This window comes from Atractosteus spatula, chromosome 19 (assembly GCF_055471065.1).
Source record: "Atractosteus spatula isolate fAtrSpa1 chromosome 19, fAtrSpa1.hap1, whole genome shotgun sequence".
NCBI classification, from domain to species: Eukaryota; Metazoa; Chordata; class Actinopteri; order Semionotiformes; family Lepisosteidae; genus Atractosteus; species Atractosteus spatula.
The window spans coordinates 5,743,570-5,762,431 of record NC_142724.1 but is presented as its reverse complement, the minus strand read 5'-3'; the positions used below and the strand labels follow the sequence as shown (position 1 = coordinate 5,762,431).

Sequence of the window (18,862 nt, the reverse complement as noted above, 5' to 3'; positions counted from 1 at the left end):
GAGCTGGACTCTGCATTTTTTATATTGCTAAGTGTGTGTGTCTGAAGTTTGGAGCAAAGTTTTACCTGTAGCTGGCTATCAAGACCTTTAACAGGTCTCTGTTCTGTGTATTGGTTGAGCTAAAACTCAAGTAAGCATAAGCTGTTTCAAAGTTCATTATAAATTGAAATAAATGTTTATGATTAAACTTCATAGGCACAGTAATTAACAAAATGTGATTTTTAATGCTTAAAATGTTAAATATAGCTGAGCAATTACAACAGTTTTCCATGCTTTAATATCTCTGTATTTGCACACCATTGCAAGTGTTTCAGTTGTAACCTAACCTGTTAGGCTTTATTATTAAAGGCTATTATAATTATCTCTTCCCAATAATAAACAATAAACAGTTTTTAATAACTCATATTAGGCATAAGACATTTTATACTGGAACATTCATGTCTTTTTTATATTATTTGTTGGCGATGTGAACTGTTTAGAGTAAACTGCAGCTTTTTAAGGGCTCACATTAGACCTGAAACATTTTATTTTGGAATATTGATTCTGTGGTAATTTTGAAACTTTCTTGGCCTTTTTTTTGTAAACGTTGACCAGAAAGTCTGTCAAGGTTTACTGTTTTTTTTAAGCACTTTTTGAATAAAGTGTCCGTTTGCGTACAGCACCGTTCTTCTTCTCACTGAAAATAATCAGATGTCAAAAGGAGAGACTTGTGGATGTCCAAGTCTGAGATGCAATGGAAAGTTTACCACAAGTCATCACAATTGACAAACAGGAAGCAAGTGTAGTATGTGGCAGAACGCTAGTCGCCAGTGCAGAGCAGCATGGGACACTGAGGATGATAAAAGCAGGGGTCTCAAGTCAGGCTGCTCTCGTGCTTCACAGGTTCAGTGCTGGAGCAGCAGGCAATGGGAAAAAGACATTTTGACCTTTGGCAATGCTGCCGGGTTTAGAGAAAGGAAGATTTCAAATGGGTAAGGCAAACTCAGCCTCAACGGCAAACTGAAGAGACCTGAATGCAATCTTGTGTGTTCTGTACTGTATGTGTGATGCTTTAGGTTCATGTCTCAACAGCTTTTAAAGCTGGAACTGTCTAACTCAGAGGTCTTTGATCTCCAAACTGAACTAAAAAGAGTTACTGTATATTAGTACCAAGGTCTTCATTGGATATGATGTATTGCTGTATTGCAGTTGTGAAAAAGAAAGTTAAAAGATAAGCATTTATGACTGAAAACACTAGAAATAATCCACATTCTGCATTGAATGGCTGTCTGATAACTCTAATGTCTGCCTAACCGATAAACAGTATAAATCTATTTCTCTCTATATATACTGTATATTATGTAATGATAATCTAATTTTGTGATTATTCTTCAAATACATTGTGATTACAACACACCAGCTATAGTTGTGTACTTGTGACTGACTTTCCCCACCAGGTCTAAGCAAATTTTAAACTGAAAAAAATACATATAAATCAAAATTAATATCTAAATGGTGATTAGATTAAGATAGACTGAACTGGTTTCCTGTCATAATTTTGCGACTTTTTAAACTTTTTTAACTATGTTTTTTTTAATTTTGGAACTTCTGAAATGTAGTTTGTTTTATAATGTAATATACCATTGCAATGTTGCTGTAAAATGTGGTATATGAGTGACAATTGTACTTGATAAGAGCATTTCTGTATTTCTGTCCTACATGTTAATATTTGGCCTCATTATATTTCATTCAGCAAAAAATACCAAAAATGGCTACTGCGATTGTTTTTTTTTCTGTGCAGTTAGCATTTTTTCAAATGGAATGAGAACAGAATGGAAATAATTACTACATCTCTCTCATACAGACAGCACCATTATTCACATTTTGCCCAGTTTTTACTAGTTTATCTGCATCATACATTGATACAATTTGAGGCCCATTGTGAAGATAATGGCGCGAAATTTAGTAGTGATGTAGAAGTGAGGCAAACATTATTTTGTGTAATATTTTTATTCCCCTTTTGAATTTAAGCCAGTGTCCTAAATTAATATAATTCTATGAGTAAGAATTCACACTAATTTCAAGTGTCCATTTTCTAAAAAAGAAGTGGTACAAACATTATAACATAATTGAAGCTGACAGGATTACGCAGGATTAAGTATTTAACAGTATGTAATGCAGCTTTAAACTCAGTATATTAAAAAATATATATACTGCATACATTTTTATTGTAATAGGAAATACAAAGTTGATGTGTTGATACTTCAGAACCAAAGTAGAAAAGCATGCTGTAAGATTATAATCTATAAAAGCCCTAGTTGCTGATGGAGCTTGATTTTGTGCAGAAAAAAAGTAGATTGTTTTGGTTTTAAACATTCGTGCAAACACTTTGTGATTATGTTTGTATTCCACAGCTTGAGTGATATGATTAACAGGAGAAGATAATTATTTCATCAAAGATGTGTAAGAAGTTATGTGTTTTATGGCAAACATGGACCATTTTGATTACCAAGCCTTCTAACTCTTTTGAATAACGCACAGAGTGGTCTCATGGCTGAAAGCCAGTAAAGAGAAAGACTCTCTTGACAGTCCATTTCAGGAAAGACTAGGTTAGAAAGACCCTAGTCTTAGATGCTCCCCCCTCCCACCCAGGTGCTGCATGATCTCTGCCCATATATAGGCCTCTTCTGACATTATTGTGTAAGTGAGAGAAATGGGAGCTGTATCCTGTGTCAGGTGCTCAAAGGAAGTACAGCATGTATCTGTTGTCATTGTATCAGCAGATAAGTTAGACAAGCTTAAAATAAAATTAATTTGTGAAAGAGCTGTTGAAACAGCTCTGTATTTTCTTGGGGTTCAACTTGGCTCTGGGTTAAATTTCGTAAGATCATAGGAATGCCTCCAAACGAGAGAGGAAGCCGTACAGCTTATCTAGCACGTTCGGCGTTTAGTGGTTAAATGATCCAAGGAGCTCATGGAGCTCCGTTTTGTACAAAATCAGGGTATCGGCTTCTTCTTCTATCGTTCCGGTCACCTTATTCCATTCTCCTGTAAACCTTTGGATAAAGAAGTGTCTCTGGTTCTGGGTTTGAAATGGCCTCGAATGTAGTTTCCACTTGTGTCCTCTGGTTCGTGTTGTACTGTTCATGTGGAAGAAATCTATCTGGCTGCCTTTGTCAGTGCCTTTGAGGATTTTGAATACTTGTATTGATACAACCCAATACTTCAATACTCATATTTTGTCTTTGCTAAATCTTTAAAAAATATTTCTTTTATGAACATTTAACACTTCAGTTTGACTTTCTATGCTTAATGGTGTAGAATTGTATTATCTTATCTGATTTCATTTAGGGGATCTACAGTACCTTTGCTGTCGCACTCAAGATGAACGTTAAGGAGTCTGAATTTTTCTTAATGTAATTGGCAGCAGCGGTTTGTCTGTTTAAACAAGCCATTTCACCCGCTCTTGCAGGAAGAGCAAAAATACATTAACTGAGAAGCTACAACTCTTATTCAACAGAGAATACTTAATCTGGTTTTAACATTCAATAGTTTTGTATCAAATGTATACCCTGGTTTGTTTTTCTTTAGTCTTACAGTTTGCATGGTATTACTGGTTTAAGATAAGCATGGCTTTTGCTTTTGGATATGCTTTTTTAATGGAGTTATAAGCAAGAGATGCAACATAATAGCAAATAAAATGAAAGACATAGTTTAGTTTTATCTGAAAACACCACAAATTTCATTATATACTACATATACTGTATGTAACACCCCGGCTATTTCAGTCAACATATTTTCGGTGTGTTGTATTAGTATCCTAAAAATGGTAAGACCCTTTGACACACATGGGACCCTTTGACATAATTAATTCAGTCTAATATGTTACAACATTGTGAGACCACTAGGATTAATTTTTGAAACACTGTCCTGATAAATATAGAAAGGTACGTGTGATGAAAACAGTCTCAGTGCTTTCCATTCCTGTTTGTTTTAATTTAAAGTTGTTAGTCTTAAACATTTAATTTGGACTGCCTTACATTAAATATTGCGTTAACGTAGCAGCAAGAACTCGTATTTATCTCAGTCCATTTAAGTCAAAAACAAAGTAATTTCATATAGCTTTTCTCTGAGTGATAGCAGTAAGAGGAAAAAAAACAGTGTAGGAATATTTATTTTTAGAAGAAAGGAGACTGAGTAGACTATTACTAATACATTCTGAAATTACAGATTATGGGACTTGTAATTAGATTTGAGAACTGACCATAAGAATTTTTATATAGTGGACCTGGAATTACAGGGATTTGGTCTGATAGGTTTTTGAGACACTTGTTTTTTATTGCTTTTTCTGTCGTAATCAGTCATTATTATACTCACTTATTTGTGTCAGAGTTGAAAGTACAAAGCCTACTAAAATGTACAGCTCTTTTCCTTAATGCTCAAATGACCTTCAGACAAATTCGCTTGAGGTAAATGAGACACTGAAAAATGGATTGCAATTTAAAAAACCTTTCCTAGATAATGAGTGGTTTTCGGAAGTGTAATCACCAATGGAAACCTTGAGGCCTTTTACCGAAACGGTACCAGCACCATGCAAGCAATACTGAGGGGGTATCTTTCTCTCTGCCACTTGTTCGAATTGTGTTGCTGTATACAGCAACTTTTTAATGAATATAAGACGTGTGTTTTTTGTAATTGACAGTTTGAGCTATTTTAGTGTCAGCTATAGATCCAGTAGCGGCTAAGGTCAGGGATCACATTATTTCACACCAGTTCGATACTCGCTGTCCGCTACTGGTACATTACTGGATGTGTTTTGTGTTACAGCTTCCTGGGTTACTCTACTTGTGAGCGAACTGGAAGGAGGCCCTGTTTTGTCGCCCTTTCGATCAGAAAGCCATCAAGGCGCACTGGCGTATAAAAAAAGAAGAATGCTGTTCGCAAGCAGCGTGAGGGATGAGTGCTCTACACCGGGGGAGGCTGTGCAGCTGTCGTTCAGAGAGGTGTTTCCAGGACTGTCTAACCTGAGAATGGTAAACTCAATGCTCAATCTCAGGTTCGTCAGCCCATGAAACGCTTTCTCAATTAAACAAGACAGCGCAAGACCCAGTTCCTCCAGAAAACCAGAATGTGCCTTTTTAGAGCGGAGCACAGATAACCCGATTTTCTATAATCGTTTACATGCTTTCTGCCTGAAACAGTATTTTTTGCCTGCGTGAGACTGACGAATAAGCAAAGACGATGGAAGAAGGGTATGTGCATCAAATTGGCAAGATTTTCCAAAGCTTGAGCTGCCACTCTAAGAGAAATCTACGGTAATACGAATAAAGCGTTGAGGATGCAAACAAAAGCAGCAGCAATATTGACTTTAAGACAAGGACAGGTAGTGCAGCTGAAGCAGTTTGAAATAGAGAAACCACCTCAACCAGTGATACATTTGTAGAAGACCCTGCCTTCTGTAATGTTCTGCTGTCTAAAAAATATAACATGTTGTAAACGTGGGCTGTGAAACAAAGACTTTAAATAAACTGACTTTGTAACACCTCGTGTCTGGGGAACGCCAGTTTATTTCCCCGATGTTTGTTCATCTTTTAGGGCATATTGACAACTCTGACATCTTTGACAAGTCCCTTGTCGGAGAAAAACTGTGAAACCCTGACAAACGATGTCTCTGTGCGCGGGAGGCAAACAAGCCTGACGAGCCCCAGCGCAGACCTCTGGGACGCGGGCGATGCTGTAATTAGAGCTCCGCTGGGAGACAGGCCTGCACATCGCGCTGATCAGGGACCAGGGCCCGAGCCCAAGACGTTCTCCGGAAATATTGTTGCTTAAAGTTTCACAATCTCTGTTTCAAGGGAAAGCAGTGGATGTGATTTTTTTAACAAGCATTTACCAACATATAGTAGACTACTTTGTTGCACTCTAGCAAGATGACCATACTGTATATCAATAATTCACCGTGAGACAGGAGAGCCTTCTAAATTTACCCTTCACTAAGCATTACCCCTTCACTAACAGAATGATCAAGTCTTAATTGGTCTAGGCATTCAAAAACACAACTGTCCCTGCCACCTCCTAATCTGATCTAAAGAAAAATTACAAGGTAATACACAACCTACTTTATTAATTAATAATCACAATATGCTTAATATAAACATACTTGCACATGCTAAAACTTTATAAATAAGTCTTCTTAAGTATTTATAATAAGATTTAACAATAAGATATTTTTGGTTATGGTGAGTGTTTTTCACCATCACAAAAAATACCATTTATGTTTTAGCAATTAATCAAAAAAAAAATCACATAATCGTCATTATCACATAAAAAAGTGCTTTTCTGAGCAAATCAGTAACACACTGTAGCCAATTACTGTGTCTGACCAGAGGCTGTAACAGCCTGGTGCCTTTGCTCATTTGTGGTGAACACGAATAAAGCACCACTGTTTGTCTTAGGAATGCTGTCATATTTGAAATGCTAATTTCTTTAACTTCAAAGTAACTTAATAACCTGTCTTGTACCTTAATGTCCCAAGGACTGGGAGGGCTACGTGGTTACTATAACATGGCCAAATAATATAGAGATGCCTTGCATTCAGTGGCTAAAATTATTTACCTAAGATACAGTAAATGTAAAATATGAAAGTAAGAGTATGAAAAAATTCAATGTAGAAGCATAGCGGTACACTTCCAAGCAAGTCTTTTGTACTGTAGGACATGACCATATTAGCAGATTGGGTGCATGTTGCCTGATAGCTCTTAAAATATTTGGAATCTTTCTGATTATAAGTTCTGAGATCTTCATATTCAAATATGCAGCAGTATTTCATGAGTTTCCAGCGCAGTGGTGGCCTAAGACTGCAATATCCTTGCACCCACATGCACTAAAGAATTTTATCCTGAGCAGCCCCACCCACACAGCCAGAAAAAAGGCAAACCATACTCCTACAGCCACATATTTCTACAACATATCATAGACCCACATGCATCCGTACAGTATGTATGATACGCTTTTGCACATCCTGACAGAAGGCACCTGTTGTCCAAAGATTTTGAAGATCCTGCATCCCTACTGAGGCCATAATATTCTACCCATAGAGAAAACAAATTATACTTATATTACAACTGCAGCATGTAGTCCTTTATATTGTCCTACACCCAGATAGGTTCAGTACTTTTTAATCAACTTTTTTACACTTCAGAATTGTAGTTTGCATCTAATGGTCATATTCAAGTTGCACGCAAATTTGAGTGTTACTGTGAGACGCTTTACGAAGAGATGTCACTATTGTAAATAAAAATGTAAATATTACCTTGAAAGATAGCTAATTATGGAAAACATTAAATTATGCTGTACTAAAGAGTAATTTAGTACAGTGATTATTTTCCAAATAATGAATGAATTTTTGTTTGATACTGTACAAAGAGCTAATCGACACTGATGTGCTATTATTCTGTCACACTGAGTTGAGCACAACTCCGCAATTGATTTCCATTGAAATACGGTTGCTTTTACTAACATGCTAACTAACTGTTTCTGTTAATAACAACACTAATGATGATGCAACTATTTAATATTAAATGTAACTATTTCTTGCAAGTCAGAACCAGCATATTCTACTTTGCTTAAGGACAGACGCTGGGTGACTTGATATATTTTAATGAAGACTTTCACAGCTCACTGATTCACAAATTTCATTTCCTCTACGTCAGAAACATCAACGTTATTTGCTGATCCCCAGTCTCAGGTCACTTCTTTGTTCAAATTGGAACGCAGTTGAAAAAATAACAACAGATACGTTTCTGCTCCAACACACAAACTACCGCCCTACTGGGCCCAATGGAATACTGCGTGTCTGCTGTGGGCTATAAAAGCAGGTCTGTCTTTCCCCTTTCTGCAGCACTGAACAAGAACACTATAGTTTGGCTCTTCAGTGGGTAAAGGAGGTGAATTTTCAACAGACAGAAGCAGTAAGTATCATTTCCTTTTTAGATTTGCTTAGTTAACAGCACTAGATGATGTTTCAAAGGGGCAAATATCTTGGGGTGGTTAAAATCACAAAAAAACTGTTTCTGATCAGGACTGAACTTAAACCATTCTTGTGGTTTTGGGATCATTTGAAATTAGTTTCTTGCCACCCACACAAGCTCAACTGAATATCTAGAGTAGAAATGTTCCTTCAACCTCCCTCAACTGAGCTCCTTCCACTCCAGGTCGGGAAGAGCCATGAGCAAGTTGCTTCTCCTGGTTTCCTCTTTGCTAGTCTTAATCCTGCCATCGTCGAGCGAATGCCACCCCGCAGATGTCCCCAAGCAGCAGAGCCAAAGAGTCCCCAGCACAGGCTACGAGCTCTGGGCGAAGCCACTGCGTCCAGAGCTGCCGACCGAAAACGAAGACCTGATCCCCGATGCAGACGATGAGCTGGCACTGGAAGAGGACGCCCTCCTGACGAAGAGGGGGCTATCTCGCATGTGCGCCGCGGGGGGCCCAAAGACGAGCTCAGAGGAGATCAGGGACGAGCAGGACGAAGTGCGGTCGAAGAGGCTTGACGCCAAAGGCAAACCCAACTCCCTCGATCTAACTTTCCATCTGCTCCGAGAGTTCCTAGAAATGGCTAAAGCTGAAAAGATGGCCCAGAAAGCTATGAGTAACAAAAAACTAATGCAAGCCATAGGAAAATAATGGTTGGAATAATTGCTATTCATAACTTACAAAAGTCAGATTTTAATTGGGTCATATAACAAGATACTTGTTTAATATACCAGCTCTATTCTCCCTGCTGAATGTAAAAAGAAATCTTGAAGTGCAGTATTTAATATATGATTTTAAAAATGTAGACATTAAAAATGCAACTGTGAATTGTATGAATATTATTATATTATACTTCTTTGGGATTAATATTTGCTGTTATGATTCCAGTTTTTGAAATCACAAGTTCAAATCAAATATTTTGATACAGAGTGTTTATGGCAAAAACAGATTGTTAAAACTGAATGTTTTGTGAAAACGTTGAGCAAGCTATATTAGTATCAGTTTCAAATCTAGGCACTAAGATTAAGAAAGAAAATAAAATGTCAAAGCTACAAATTTGTCTTACATGACTGTTCTTAGTTGTTATCTCCTTTTGGACCAACATGTAGATATGATAATTGCACACTATCCACATCTGTGTATTTACTAACAAATAAATACAAAATCAAAATGAAACTTACATAATGAAATCTAAAACACTATGACACAAAAAGTCTATTTTTTCTTTATTTATTTTCCTGTCAGTTGCAAATTTGCTAAAACCTCAGGTTTTGTCTTACTGCAAAATTCTATAACAATTTCTATTTTAATCTAATTCAATGGAACACCTTCAGACATGATTGCAGCAGAAATAAACATGAATGTGCTGGTAACAGCTTTGTAGCTAAAATAAACTAGAGCTCAAGCAGGCATTAATTAAGCTGGAGCTCAGATAGTAAAACATTTAATTAATGAGTTTAAAAGACCACTGATATATATATATATAACGCTAGCGCTAAAAAAAGAATGTTTAATGCTATCAAGATACAAATAATCAAAAGTACATATTAATTTTAAGACATGAAATCAACAAAACAACTTCATCCTACACAATATTCCACATTCTGCTTTTTTTCTTTCATTCACAAGTCACATAAGTCAACCAAAATGTGCTTGATTCTCTTCTGTGTTGATAGTACCATTTTACAACTTCACGTTTTTCCTCAATAAACCCACATCAACTCAGCTACAGCCACATCTCTCTCCTTGGTTTTTCTTTCATCAGTACATTTTCAATTGTTCTCTGCCCAGAGAGCAAAAACAAAGAGTCCCTTTAATACTTTATTTGTTCTTTTTTGAAAGTGCGTTTAACCAGGAAAAGGAAAAGAGGTGTCGTACAGGCTCATTGATAGGTGCTGTGCTTTGACTTGTCTGATCCTCGCTGTTAGGAATTTGGGCCGGCCTTTCATGGTCATTCTGGAGAAATAATAAAAAAAGGTTTTGGGAAACTCGTAGTAGTATCAAACAATGGTGGCGTAGGCTGCAATGGTTCACACAGCTACAATGCAATGCAAAGCGAGTCTTTCATGCAATGAGCATGTTAACATTATCTGAGACTTTGAAAAGTTTTGACAATTGCTAGAGTCCAGATGAGATAATAGCACTGCATAGCTGTTGTCTGTCTCTGCATATTAATATTGCTCGTTCTTGTCTTAACATTATCTCTGTCACTTGGAATCCACTATATAAGTAGAAACAGTCTATCAGTTACAAAAAGCTGTCATCCACTATAACACCCTCATCATTCAAAACACAAAACTTGGTGATGGTTCTCTAAGTCTCTCAGCAAAATCTCTCTTTCCCAGAATCCACAATTCTGCTGATTAAACTGAGACTACAAATATATTTACAGCTTGTGCACAACATCCTGAGTTATGAATCTTCACAAGCCACATGCCAAACTTATTCCTGTCACTGTAACAGCAGCAAAATCTCTGATCTCAAAAACATAAGTCATCTGACGTTTCGTCCATTCCCTGGAACTCCCAAACACACATCTACCATAAATATAAAATAAGGACCCATTCTGCTCAATTTCAGTTTTCTTCATCTTATTTAATCTAGTCTGTGTAACCTAAACTAAGACAAACTAACTTTGATGCACCACCTCTGCAACTGGCCAGGCCCACTGCTGTCTGACTCACTGTGCCAGAGAACAATGAGCTGTGACAGCCCTCTTGCCTGCTAGTTCAGTGGGGCTGTGATAAGACTGCGGCTGGCAGATGGATCTTGGGCCTCTATGGTGATGAACTGGCACCCACCTTGCACCTGGCCTGCCTTTTCCTTCTACATGCCGAGCCACAAGGTGGCAATAGGACTGGGCTCAGAGGGTGGCTCATTGCTCTGCTCTGTAACTCTGCCATCCTGGGCACCCACTGCAGGGACAAGACCCTAGAAAAGGAGGGAGGGAAGAGACATTCAAAAGGAAAGGCGTGAACACTGCCCTGACTCCCTATCTGACTGTCCCTCACTTCTGCGTCAGCCCATATGGAGATCATAGCATCTTCTCACAATCGCGTCCAGCACGCTCCTCTTTCTGAAGAGCTGCCGCTGAATTCTAATGGCTGTAAGAGTCTTCCTGTGCAAACGTCAGACTTGGCTTAGCTCATCTACACATTCCTGTCACACAAATGTGACTTTTTTCTAACAACAAGAGTAGAACCGAAAGCTGCCATTGACATGATATGCAGTGCCAAAGCACATAGTCGAGGAAAGCCTTTCAAGGCATGCGAGCTGTGTCAATGCTACCTGAGTTTGTTTCTGCCCAGGTCAGAAAACCTCCAACATACAGATGTCTAAACAGAGAAGAACAACTACACTAATGTAATCATCACCAACACACCTCTTCCACAGCAGTTTCCCTATATGGAACTATTATATTATACTAAGGCAAAGGCATTGCTTGATGATACACACATACTGTATGGTATAGGTAATATGGGAGTGATTTTCATGAAAATGACTGCAGAATCAAACAGCAAGACTTGTCATCCCATCTTGAAAGAACCATGTAAACTGTACCACATAAGCACTCAAAGGGGTTAGGCCTGATACCTTGGTGCAGTAAAGCTCCTTCCTGCTTTGTTAAGAGCAAGCCGCACATTCAATGTGATTCCAGACACGTTGCAGGATGATCACCATGGCCAGAATGGAAAGGAACAGGACAAAAGCCTAGTGAGGAATGACAAGCAGACTGAAATGAAGACTATATGAAACAGGCACAGATCACCTGCAGAGAAGGACCATCAGGCAATGTCTTAGCATCCTTTACATGAGCACAACATATTTCACTGAGGAAGACAAATTGTACACATTGTAATACATCTAAGAATAATTTCTTCATTCTTTTATTTCTCTGTAATCTTTTGAGAGTTTTGTCTTTAACATGCACAGTCCATCTCTATTTAATTTCCTTTACAGAGGGGGTTGGTGAACTGCAACAGCTGTCACCACTCTTGCTGATCTGGCCACATGATCAAATGATCAAAAGATCAAAAGATCAAATATCACGTCTGGTTGATTTAGTTTCGCATATTTTTCTGTAACATAAGATGCTCATGACTTCTGTCGAGGTCCTTCTCTACTGACTCAATGGACATGTCTGAAGGCCATGATGCAGGGCGTGACTGGCTGGGTGAGAATGGAGGATGTGGGTGTTTAGACTTGGCCTGGGTGTTCCTGGCCTGTCTGGACTGACCTGTGTAGCTGTGGTAGCTGTGCTGGGCTGAATTGCAGGTGTTTCACTAGCCCCAGACATCTCAGCACCCAGGGCCACAAAGTCCTGAGTGCTTTCCAGCCCTTCTTTCTGCACAGGCCCAGTTGTGTCATCTGCACCTACTGGAATGAAACTGCTGGCCATCCACAGCTGCTTGGGGTCCCCCCTTGGCTGAGAGCTTGTGTTTGAGTTGTCCAGGGGTTCACTGGACAGGCCCAAGGTGGGGCTAACTACCTGCCAGGCATTGGATTTATACCAGTCAGGATAGAGCTTGGTATCCTCACTGGCCTCTGCCAGGAGACCCTGTATCTCCAAGTCATTTGCATCATGCTCTTCGTGTGATAGTTCTGGGTCATCCTTGTGAAAGAGAGACATTAATAAGATTGGCACAGACCTGCGTCCTGCCTTGTACTCAATTCACACAATCAAACTTGCATATACACTCTCAAGACAACAGTGCATCTTTGAACTATGATCCGTTTTCAGGTATTTCAAATACAGAAAACAACAGAGAAAGCACTTTTAATAAAAGAAACAATAAACGAGCAAGGACAGCATGTAGTTTTACTCAAACTATGCTTTGCTGCAGGTGTAACAGCTATATTATTGCAGAAATAAGACAAGTGGTAAGTGAGAAATATTCTCAAGTTCTGTATTGCGATGAGTGGGCTGTACCTGCTGTGTGCTGCCCCCCTCAGCGTCACAAACGTCCGCCTTCATCGAGTCTCTGACGTCTTCGGCCTGTCCCTTGGTGTCCTCCGTGTCCCCCTGGTCGGCGTTCTTCTGTCCCAAGTCCTCTGCATCATCGCCAGCACACTGCTCCTGCTCCTCTTCACCCACCCCCTCCAGCTCCTCTTCAGCTACAAACACGACTCCATCAACGGTGGCAGGGGAATGCCAAGGCAGGCCAGATGAAAAAACAACGTGTACTTTTCTAAGTCTTCTAAACATGCTAAAAATCCTTTCTCATTGCCCAGTAACAAGCTCTCTTTTTTCTGAAGAGCTAGTCAAAAAATTATTTCTCAGCTCTGCTCCTCAAACAAGCAGCTGGAAATAGCTCAGAAGGTTGGGTCCATCATGGCTTAGTATTAGAATTGTACCTGCTCAGTCAGAGCATATACTGTTCATTCCTGACTGCCCAGTCAATGTGAGTGTGCCCTGACAACATGCTCTAATACTACATGAACTATGTGTAATCTTCAGAGATCTGCACATTGGTTAAGCATCCGTGTGTTCTTATTTACCTTTTACAAAATCCAGCTGGTAGAGTACCCTCTCCTCTGCATTGAAATCCACCTTATAGTGATCCATGTTCTCATAGCCGGGGTCCAGAGTCTCCACTGTTGAGCCATTTGTCGCTTCTGTGATTCTGAAGGAAATTGGTTTACAAGGGTTATATGATGTTCACAGTAAAAGGAGAGGATTGTACAAGATATACAGTACTTTGACAAGAAAATAAAATGGGTACTTGGTACTTACTTTTCAATCAGATTTCTTGCACTCTGGAAAAGAACAGACACAATGAACAGACACACTACAATGTGCAAGAAGTATGATCTCCGAAAACTCACAGACAGATTTCCCACTTCATTCTATCTGTATTTATCCTCTGGTAGATTCATTTAAGATTTGTGCTTTGGTTATTTTACTTGTGGAACAACAGATCTCCTGATTAACATGATTTCAGTATTCATCAGCATGTTGTCTGAAAATTATAAACGCAGCATCTGAAAGTTTCAAAGTCTGTAGACAAGATCCAAATACCAGAGGACAATGAATAATTAATTCTCAATCTGTACAGATCATAAACAGCCGTGATGGTTTGGCATGAAGTATTTAGATGAATAAAGTAAGAAAAGACAGTAAAAAAAATCAGAAGTTCGGTAGTTTGGTCTGCTTCTCTCCTAAAATCCTTTCAGTGTCAAGCAGCTGATGTCCCACTGTCCCTAATATCAGCCCTGGAGGACCACAGGTTTACCTGCAGAAAGGCGGCCATCTGGGGTTCCTCCATGGACTGCAGCGCGGTCTCCACCAGCTTGGAGTTGGCATCTATGTGCTCGCCATACTTCCTGATCAGGGAGCGGGTGTGGCTGGTCTTCTCCTCCTGCTCGTAGGTGATCCTCTGCAGCATGATCTTCTTGCGCTCCTCCAGGATGGCGTACATGCGATCAAACTTCTCGCACAGCGTCTGCTTCTGGCTTTTGCAGTTGTCCTGTGTTCACACACGTGCACAAGGAGTGAGCTTGTGGGGTTTCGGGAGTTTTGCTTGTGTGTGTACAGTACGTTTACGTCCTTCGGTAGAGCTATTAAGACTGTTGTCACGAATAACCACATTTTTCTGGATCGTCTTATTAAAATCAGTAGGGGCAATGGTGCTGCTTCTGCAAGGGAGTGATGTTCTTGCAATATGAACTATTGTGTTAAACATGTTGGTTTTATGAGAATCCATTTTCATCCATCTGCTTGGTCCATGAGTTCTGTAAGGCTATGAGTCAAGCTAGCTGATGGTTTCGGATGATGGATTCAACACACCTCCAGGTTCTTGCAGGTGTCTTCCAGCTCACTAATGAATGCCTGCACACGGTCATTGGCTGCGACCAGACATCCAATGCCATCACTGAGCTCGGACTGGGGAAAAGAAAGATTGATGACAGTCATTGGCAGCCTTGGAGACGTGTTGTGCTCACGAATATCATTAAAAACTGGAAGTGCGGAGAGAACATGCCCCCCCACACACATACAAAACTTCAGCTACACCCTCCACTCTGCAAACTGTTTCTGCTATTTATTAAAATCAGTCTATATAACATACAGTATATGTTAGTCTACAAAAACACATTTGCGGGGTTAATTAAAAAATAACACTTCAAATGACCAAATCAAAAACATGCAACTCAGTGATCCTGAGGTTTTGTGTTTTATATATTCTTCAACCTGATTTGTACAGTTAGCTACCCCACTACCTTCACAATTTGGCCCTGTGTTATGGTAAAAGTTCCTGCCCCTTGTTGTCGCACCTTCTGGTGTTTGTAGACATCGGGCAGGGGAGCGACCTGGCAGTCTTTGTGGGAGCCGAACACCTTACACAGAGAGCAGGTGGGCACCTGGCAGGACATGCAGTAGATGTTGACTTTTTCTTCTTCGTGCTCCACACAGGTAGGGTGACCTGTGGCCTTGGGCAGGGGTCTGGAGCTAGACCACATTTTGTGGTAGAAGAGAAAACAAATATTAATGTATATACAGGTTAATTAATACACAAAAAAATACTGTGATAATAAAACTCCTATGGAGGCCTATTTTGTTTTAAGAGCAACTTGTTTCAAACCTGGCACAAAACCAAACTTCTTGGTATTTTGTAATGTTACACTAGGCTGGCGTTTCTTCTGCGGCACAGAGAAAAAAATCAATGAGACACAGATGGAATTTTTTTTCTTTAGAATTGCATTTTAAAACAAAGCAAACAAACAAAGCAAAGAAAACAGTGGACTACAACATCTGATGATTCTGTGCTCATGACCTAAAAATAACAGCTCTGATCAATCCCAGTGAAACCCCCTTTATTACACAACACTGCTATAGAGTCTGAGGGCAGCTTAACCTTGCAGGGTTAAAAGTAGATCTAAACGGCAACTATGAAATAATTCAAAATCCAATGTTCAAACAGCGGTTACTATGATATAGCTCAAAGTTCCAAATACCAGGAGCCAGAAATTATATGATCAGTGCTTACAGTGACAGAATGTGGAAAAGGTGTCCATCATACCATCTACAAGTGACAGAGATGGAGACTGTGCACTGGCTTAACAGCTGATCATTACAAAGCATCACAGAGCTACAAAAGGACGATCTCGTCTCTCGTGTGGCAGTGCTCTTATCCCAGGAAGCCCGTGTTGTGAAACCCGAGTCAGCCTGAATGCCAGGAGCCATACCTGGAGGACTCCTGCTTGTAGATGTCGATGATGTTTTCCACCAGCAGGTTCCGCTGCAGGCCGTAGACCCCGTGTCTATCCAGAACCACCTCATGACGACAGGAGGGGCATCTAAACCTGCCCCCAGCACCCACTGTCGTGCCCCGCGCCTGAAACAGAGATGGCTATCCTTTTACATGTAATCCAGTTCAGTTCCTACCAAAGGATGATATTTACAAGAAGTACAGTGTCCTGTAATTCCCTTATTATTATTTTAGAATTCAATTACTAATAAAATATTTTAGATAAATATCATAATGCCATATCAATTCGTATTACTTAAAAAGTTTTTTTTTATTGTTTACAGTAATGAATGCGCCATTCATGCTCGACAGACTTGGGTAACTTGTGAAGAAAATATTTTTTTTTCACATCCATGTATTAACTGTTGAGCATCCCGAGTCGGGTTTATAAAATAAATGTTACCACTAGGAGCTTTGAATGCAAATTACTTTAGAAATACAGGAGTCTGTGACATCCTGTGGGAAAAGTAGGAATTAAAATCTAAGCTTTTGCATTTTAACTCCTCACTGTTGTCAACACATTGCATAATTTGCCCTGCAGCAAGTGGTGACTCGAAGGGAATTTAAAGCTAGAATGACCGATCCAACTGGCATTTTTAAATCTGGGTAAATGATGTTGTAAACAAGTGAGCGGACAGCCCTGTGGCCGGTTACAGGAGAAGCTCGATCACAGGTGTTTCTCCTCTCAGAGGGAAAAGAATGCCTGAAATAGTCAGTGTGGTAAGAGAAGTCAGCTGTCTTGGCGTCCCTACAATAACAACCACCGCTGCAATATTACCCAGACCCCGAGGGGACCTGGGATTATTACAATTCTGTTATTTACCAGTGTGCACAACACTATTTTATTTCCCTCAGAATATGATTCAAGAGTGCTCCACTTCTGGACGATCGCACAGATTTGGTTAATTTAATTACACTTTTCTTGCTCTACACTCGCCATCATCCATATTGGAGACTGAAATGCAGGCACCCCGCATCCCTAATCCCCCAAATTCAAATGTTAACATGACATCGTTTTTTCCAGGATTGTAGGTTAGTTTCAAGTTGCTTTGAGACCATTTCCCTTAAGGCAGAGGGGCTTGTGTCTGCCTGACAGCTTCATTTACAGTGATCTGAATACGTCATTCATGAGCATGGTTGAACATGGCCCTCCTTATTTTAATGTGAGTTTTGTATTAAAAGAACACAATAGTCATAGAAGTTATAAAAGAAAGTAGGTTAGCCTGTCCATCTAGCCTATTTGGTAGTCGGCAGCTGACTGATTCAAGGATCTCATCCAGCTGTTTCTTAAAAGAAGCCAGGGTTCGACAACATGGCAGGCACGGCCCATACTCCAACCACCCACTGTATATAAAAGTGCTTCCTGCGTTTGGTTTTAAATGCAATTCCATGTAGTTCTCTACTTGTGTTCTTTGGTTTGTATTTCACTGTTCATTCTTAAGAAATCTGCTGGGTTGAGTTTGTCAGTGCCCTTGAGGATTCTGATAAAACCGGCACCAATGTCTTGGATCAAGTTAATAAAAACAAGGGAGTTACAGTATTAGAGTGCGATTTACCCAAAAGGCTGAACCTAAGATATTTCACGTTTCCCATTTAGAAGCTGCACAGAAAGTTTCTTTCTGACGTAAGTCACCAAAACAGTTACTTGATATCAAAATTGATTGCATTAGCCTTGAACTGACATAAATGTGACATTTTGAAGGCTTTGCTACAATCTCAGTATATTTCCGCTTCAAAAAACTAGTTAGTAATCCTCTCCAGATGCTATACCCTAAACATTTTTGTTTGATAAGGCCAAGAAGAGGGTCAAATCTGTGTAAGACAACTGAAACCAAAATGGTCTGTCTGTCGACTCCTGGAATCTAGCCAGTTAAATAGCTGCAGTAAAGGGCAGTGCAGTCAGTGAGATCTGTGCTGTCCAAGAACATTTTAAAGCAAAGATTCGTTCTTTAGTTTACCTTTTCCAAAGGAAAAAGGAACACTTCAAAAAGCTTCTCTTTATTTTTTGTAACCCAAGATATCCTCAAGAACGTCCATTTTAAGACAATAACAGAAATGGAGATTTGCTCCAGATTTTGGCTAGACGCGAGTCTCACGGCTCCTTACCTGGAAGATGTCGTTGGCGCACTTTCGGCACAGGTTATGCTGGCAGGGCAGTATGACGACAGGCTTTGTGAAAACCTCGAGACATATGGGGCAAATGAGCTGTCGCTCCAGGCTGTCCATGGTCTGGTCCCTGTGAAAGGAGCTATATTCCATGGGAAGAGACATCACAGCAGCTCACGGAGGGGAGAAAATGGGAAACTGCTCTGTGTTGGAACTTCAGCAGGATGATTTTCAGAAGAACAGGATTCAATTAACATGACTAAACCATCTGTCAGGATTAACTTTTAAAGCGCAAGTGTTACATTACAGATCATGGGGGCTGTCTCTCTGTCCATATAAGAAGCAACTAGAATTTACAGTAGGAGGCTGTGCTCTTTCTCATGTTACCCAGCAAGCTATCCTTCATGCCTTTAGGGGGAATGGCAGTGCCAGACTTTTGATCCTTTGAGAATTAAACTTTTCAAAACAGTTAAGCCACAACACATGCGACACTGTTTTAT

The 18,862-nt window shown here is 39.7% G+C and overlaps 2 protein-coding genes across 6 annotated transcripts; one reads left to right on the top strand and one right to left on the bottom strand.

Annotated features, from left to right (window-relative positions):
* Positions 1 to 912: 912 nt before the first annotated feature.
* On the top strand, positions 913 to 9,068 carry LOC148817944 (corticotropin-releasing hormone-like). Its single transcript, XM_088937768.1, has 3 exons — positions 913 to 971; positions 7,880 to 7,949; positions 8,193 to 9,068. Exon 3 carries the CDS (start codon positions 8,206 to 8,208, stop codon positions 8,659 to 8,661), a length of 456 nt encoding a protein of 151 aa, XP_088793894.1. The 5' UTR covers positions 913 to 971; positions 7,880 to 7,949; positions 8,193 to 8,205; the 3' UTR covers positions 8,662 to 9,068.
* Positions 9,069 to 9,241: 173 nt separating this feature from the next.
* On the bottom strand, positions 9,242 to 18,620 carry LOC148817943 (tripartite motif-containing protein 54-like). Of its 5 annotated transcripts, none has more exons than XM_088937766.1 (11): positions 18,363 to 18,620; positions 16,195 to 16,358; positions 15,283 to 15,457; positions 14,798 to 14,893; positions 14,244 to 14,477; positions 13,745 to 13,767; positions 13,510 to 13,634; positions 12,941 to 13,125; positions 12,248 to 12,622; positions 11,605 to 11,721; positions 9,830 to 9,966 (listed from the first exon to the last, which is right to left on the bottom strand). In XM_088937766.1, exons 1-10 carry the CDS (start codon positions 18,525 to 18,527, stop codon positions 11,635 to 11,637), a joined length of 1,629 nt encoding a protein of 542 aa, XP_088793892.1. In that variant the 5' UTR covers positions 18,528 to 18,620; the 3' UTR covers positions 9,830 to 9,966; positions 11,605 to 11,634. The 5 variants fall into 5 exon arrangements, with proteins under 5 accessions (XP_088793893.1, XP_088793892.1, XP_088793889.1 ...); XM_088937763.1 differs by lacking the exon at positions 11,605 to 11,721 and adding an exon at positions 10,812 to 10,941; XM_088937764.1 differs by lacking the exon at positions 11,605 to 11,721 and adding an exon at positions 10,812 to 10,941 and having other exon boundaries at positions 16,195 to 16,343.
* Between the last annotated feature and the right edge of the window lie 242 nt (positions 18,621 to 18,862).

What these genes read in the sequence shown, in the direction of transcription:
- LOC148817944 (XM_088937768.1), top strand. Translation starts at nt 8,206, where the DNA reads ATGAGCAAGTTGCTTCTCCTGGTTTCCTCTTTGCTAGTCTTAATCCTG.
- LOC148817943 (XM_088937767.1), bottom strand. Translation starts at nt 18,527, where the DNA reads ATGTCTCTTCCCATGGAATATAGCTCCTTTCACAGGGACCAGACCATG. An exon ending in GCGCCAACGACATCTTCCAG is followed by an intron (nt 16,359 to 18,362) that starts GTAAGGAGCCGT and finishes GTAAAAGGATAG; the next exon opens with CCATCTCTGTTTCAGGCGCG. An exon ending in CAGCTACCACAGCTACACAG is followed by an intron (nt 9,967 to 12,247) that starts GTCAGTCCAGAC and finishes TTATTTCTCCAG; the next exon opens with AATGACCATGAAAGGCCGGC.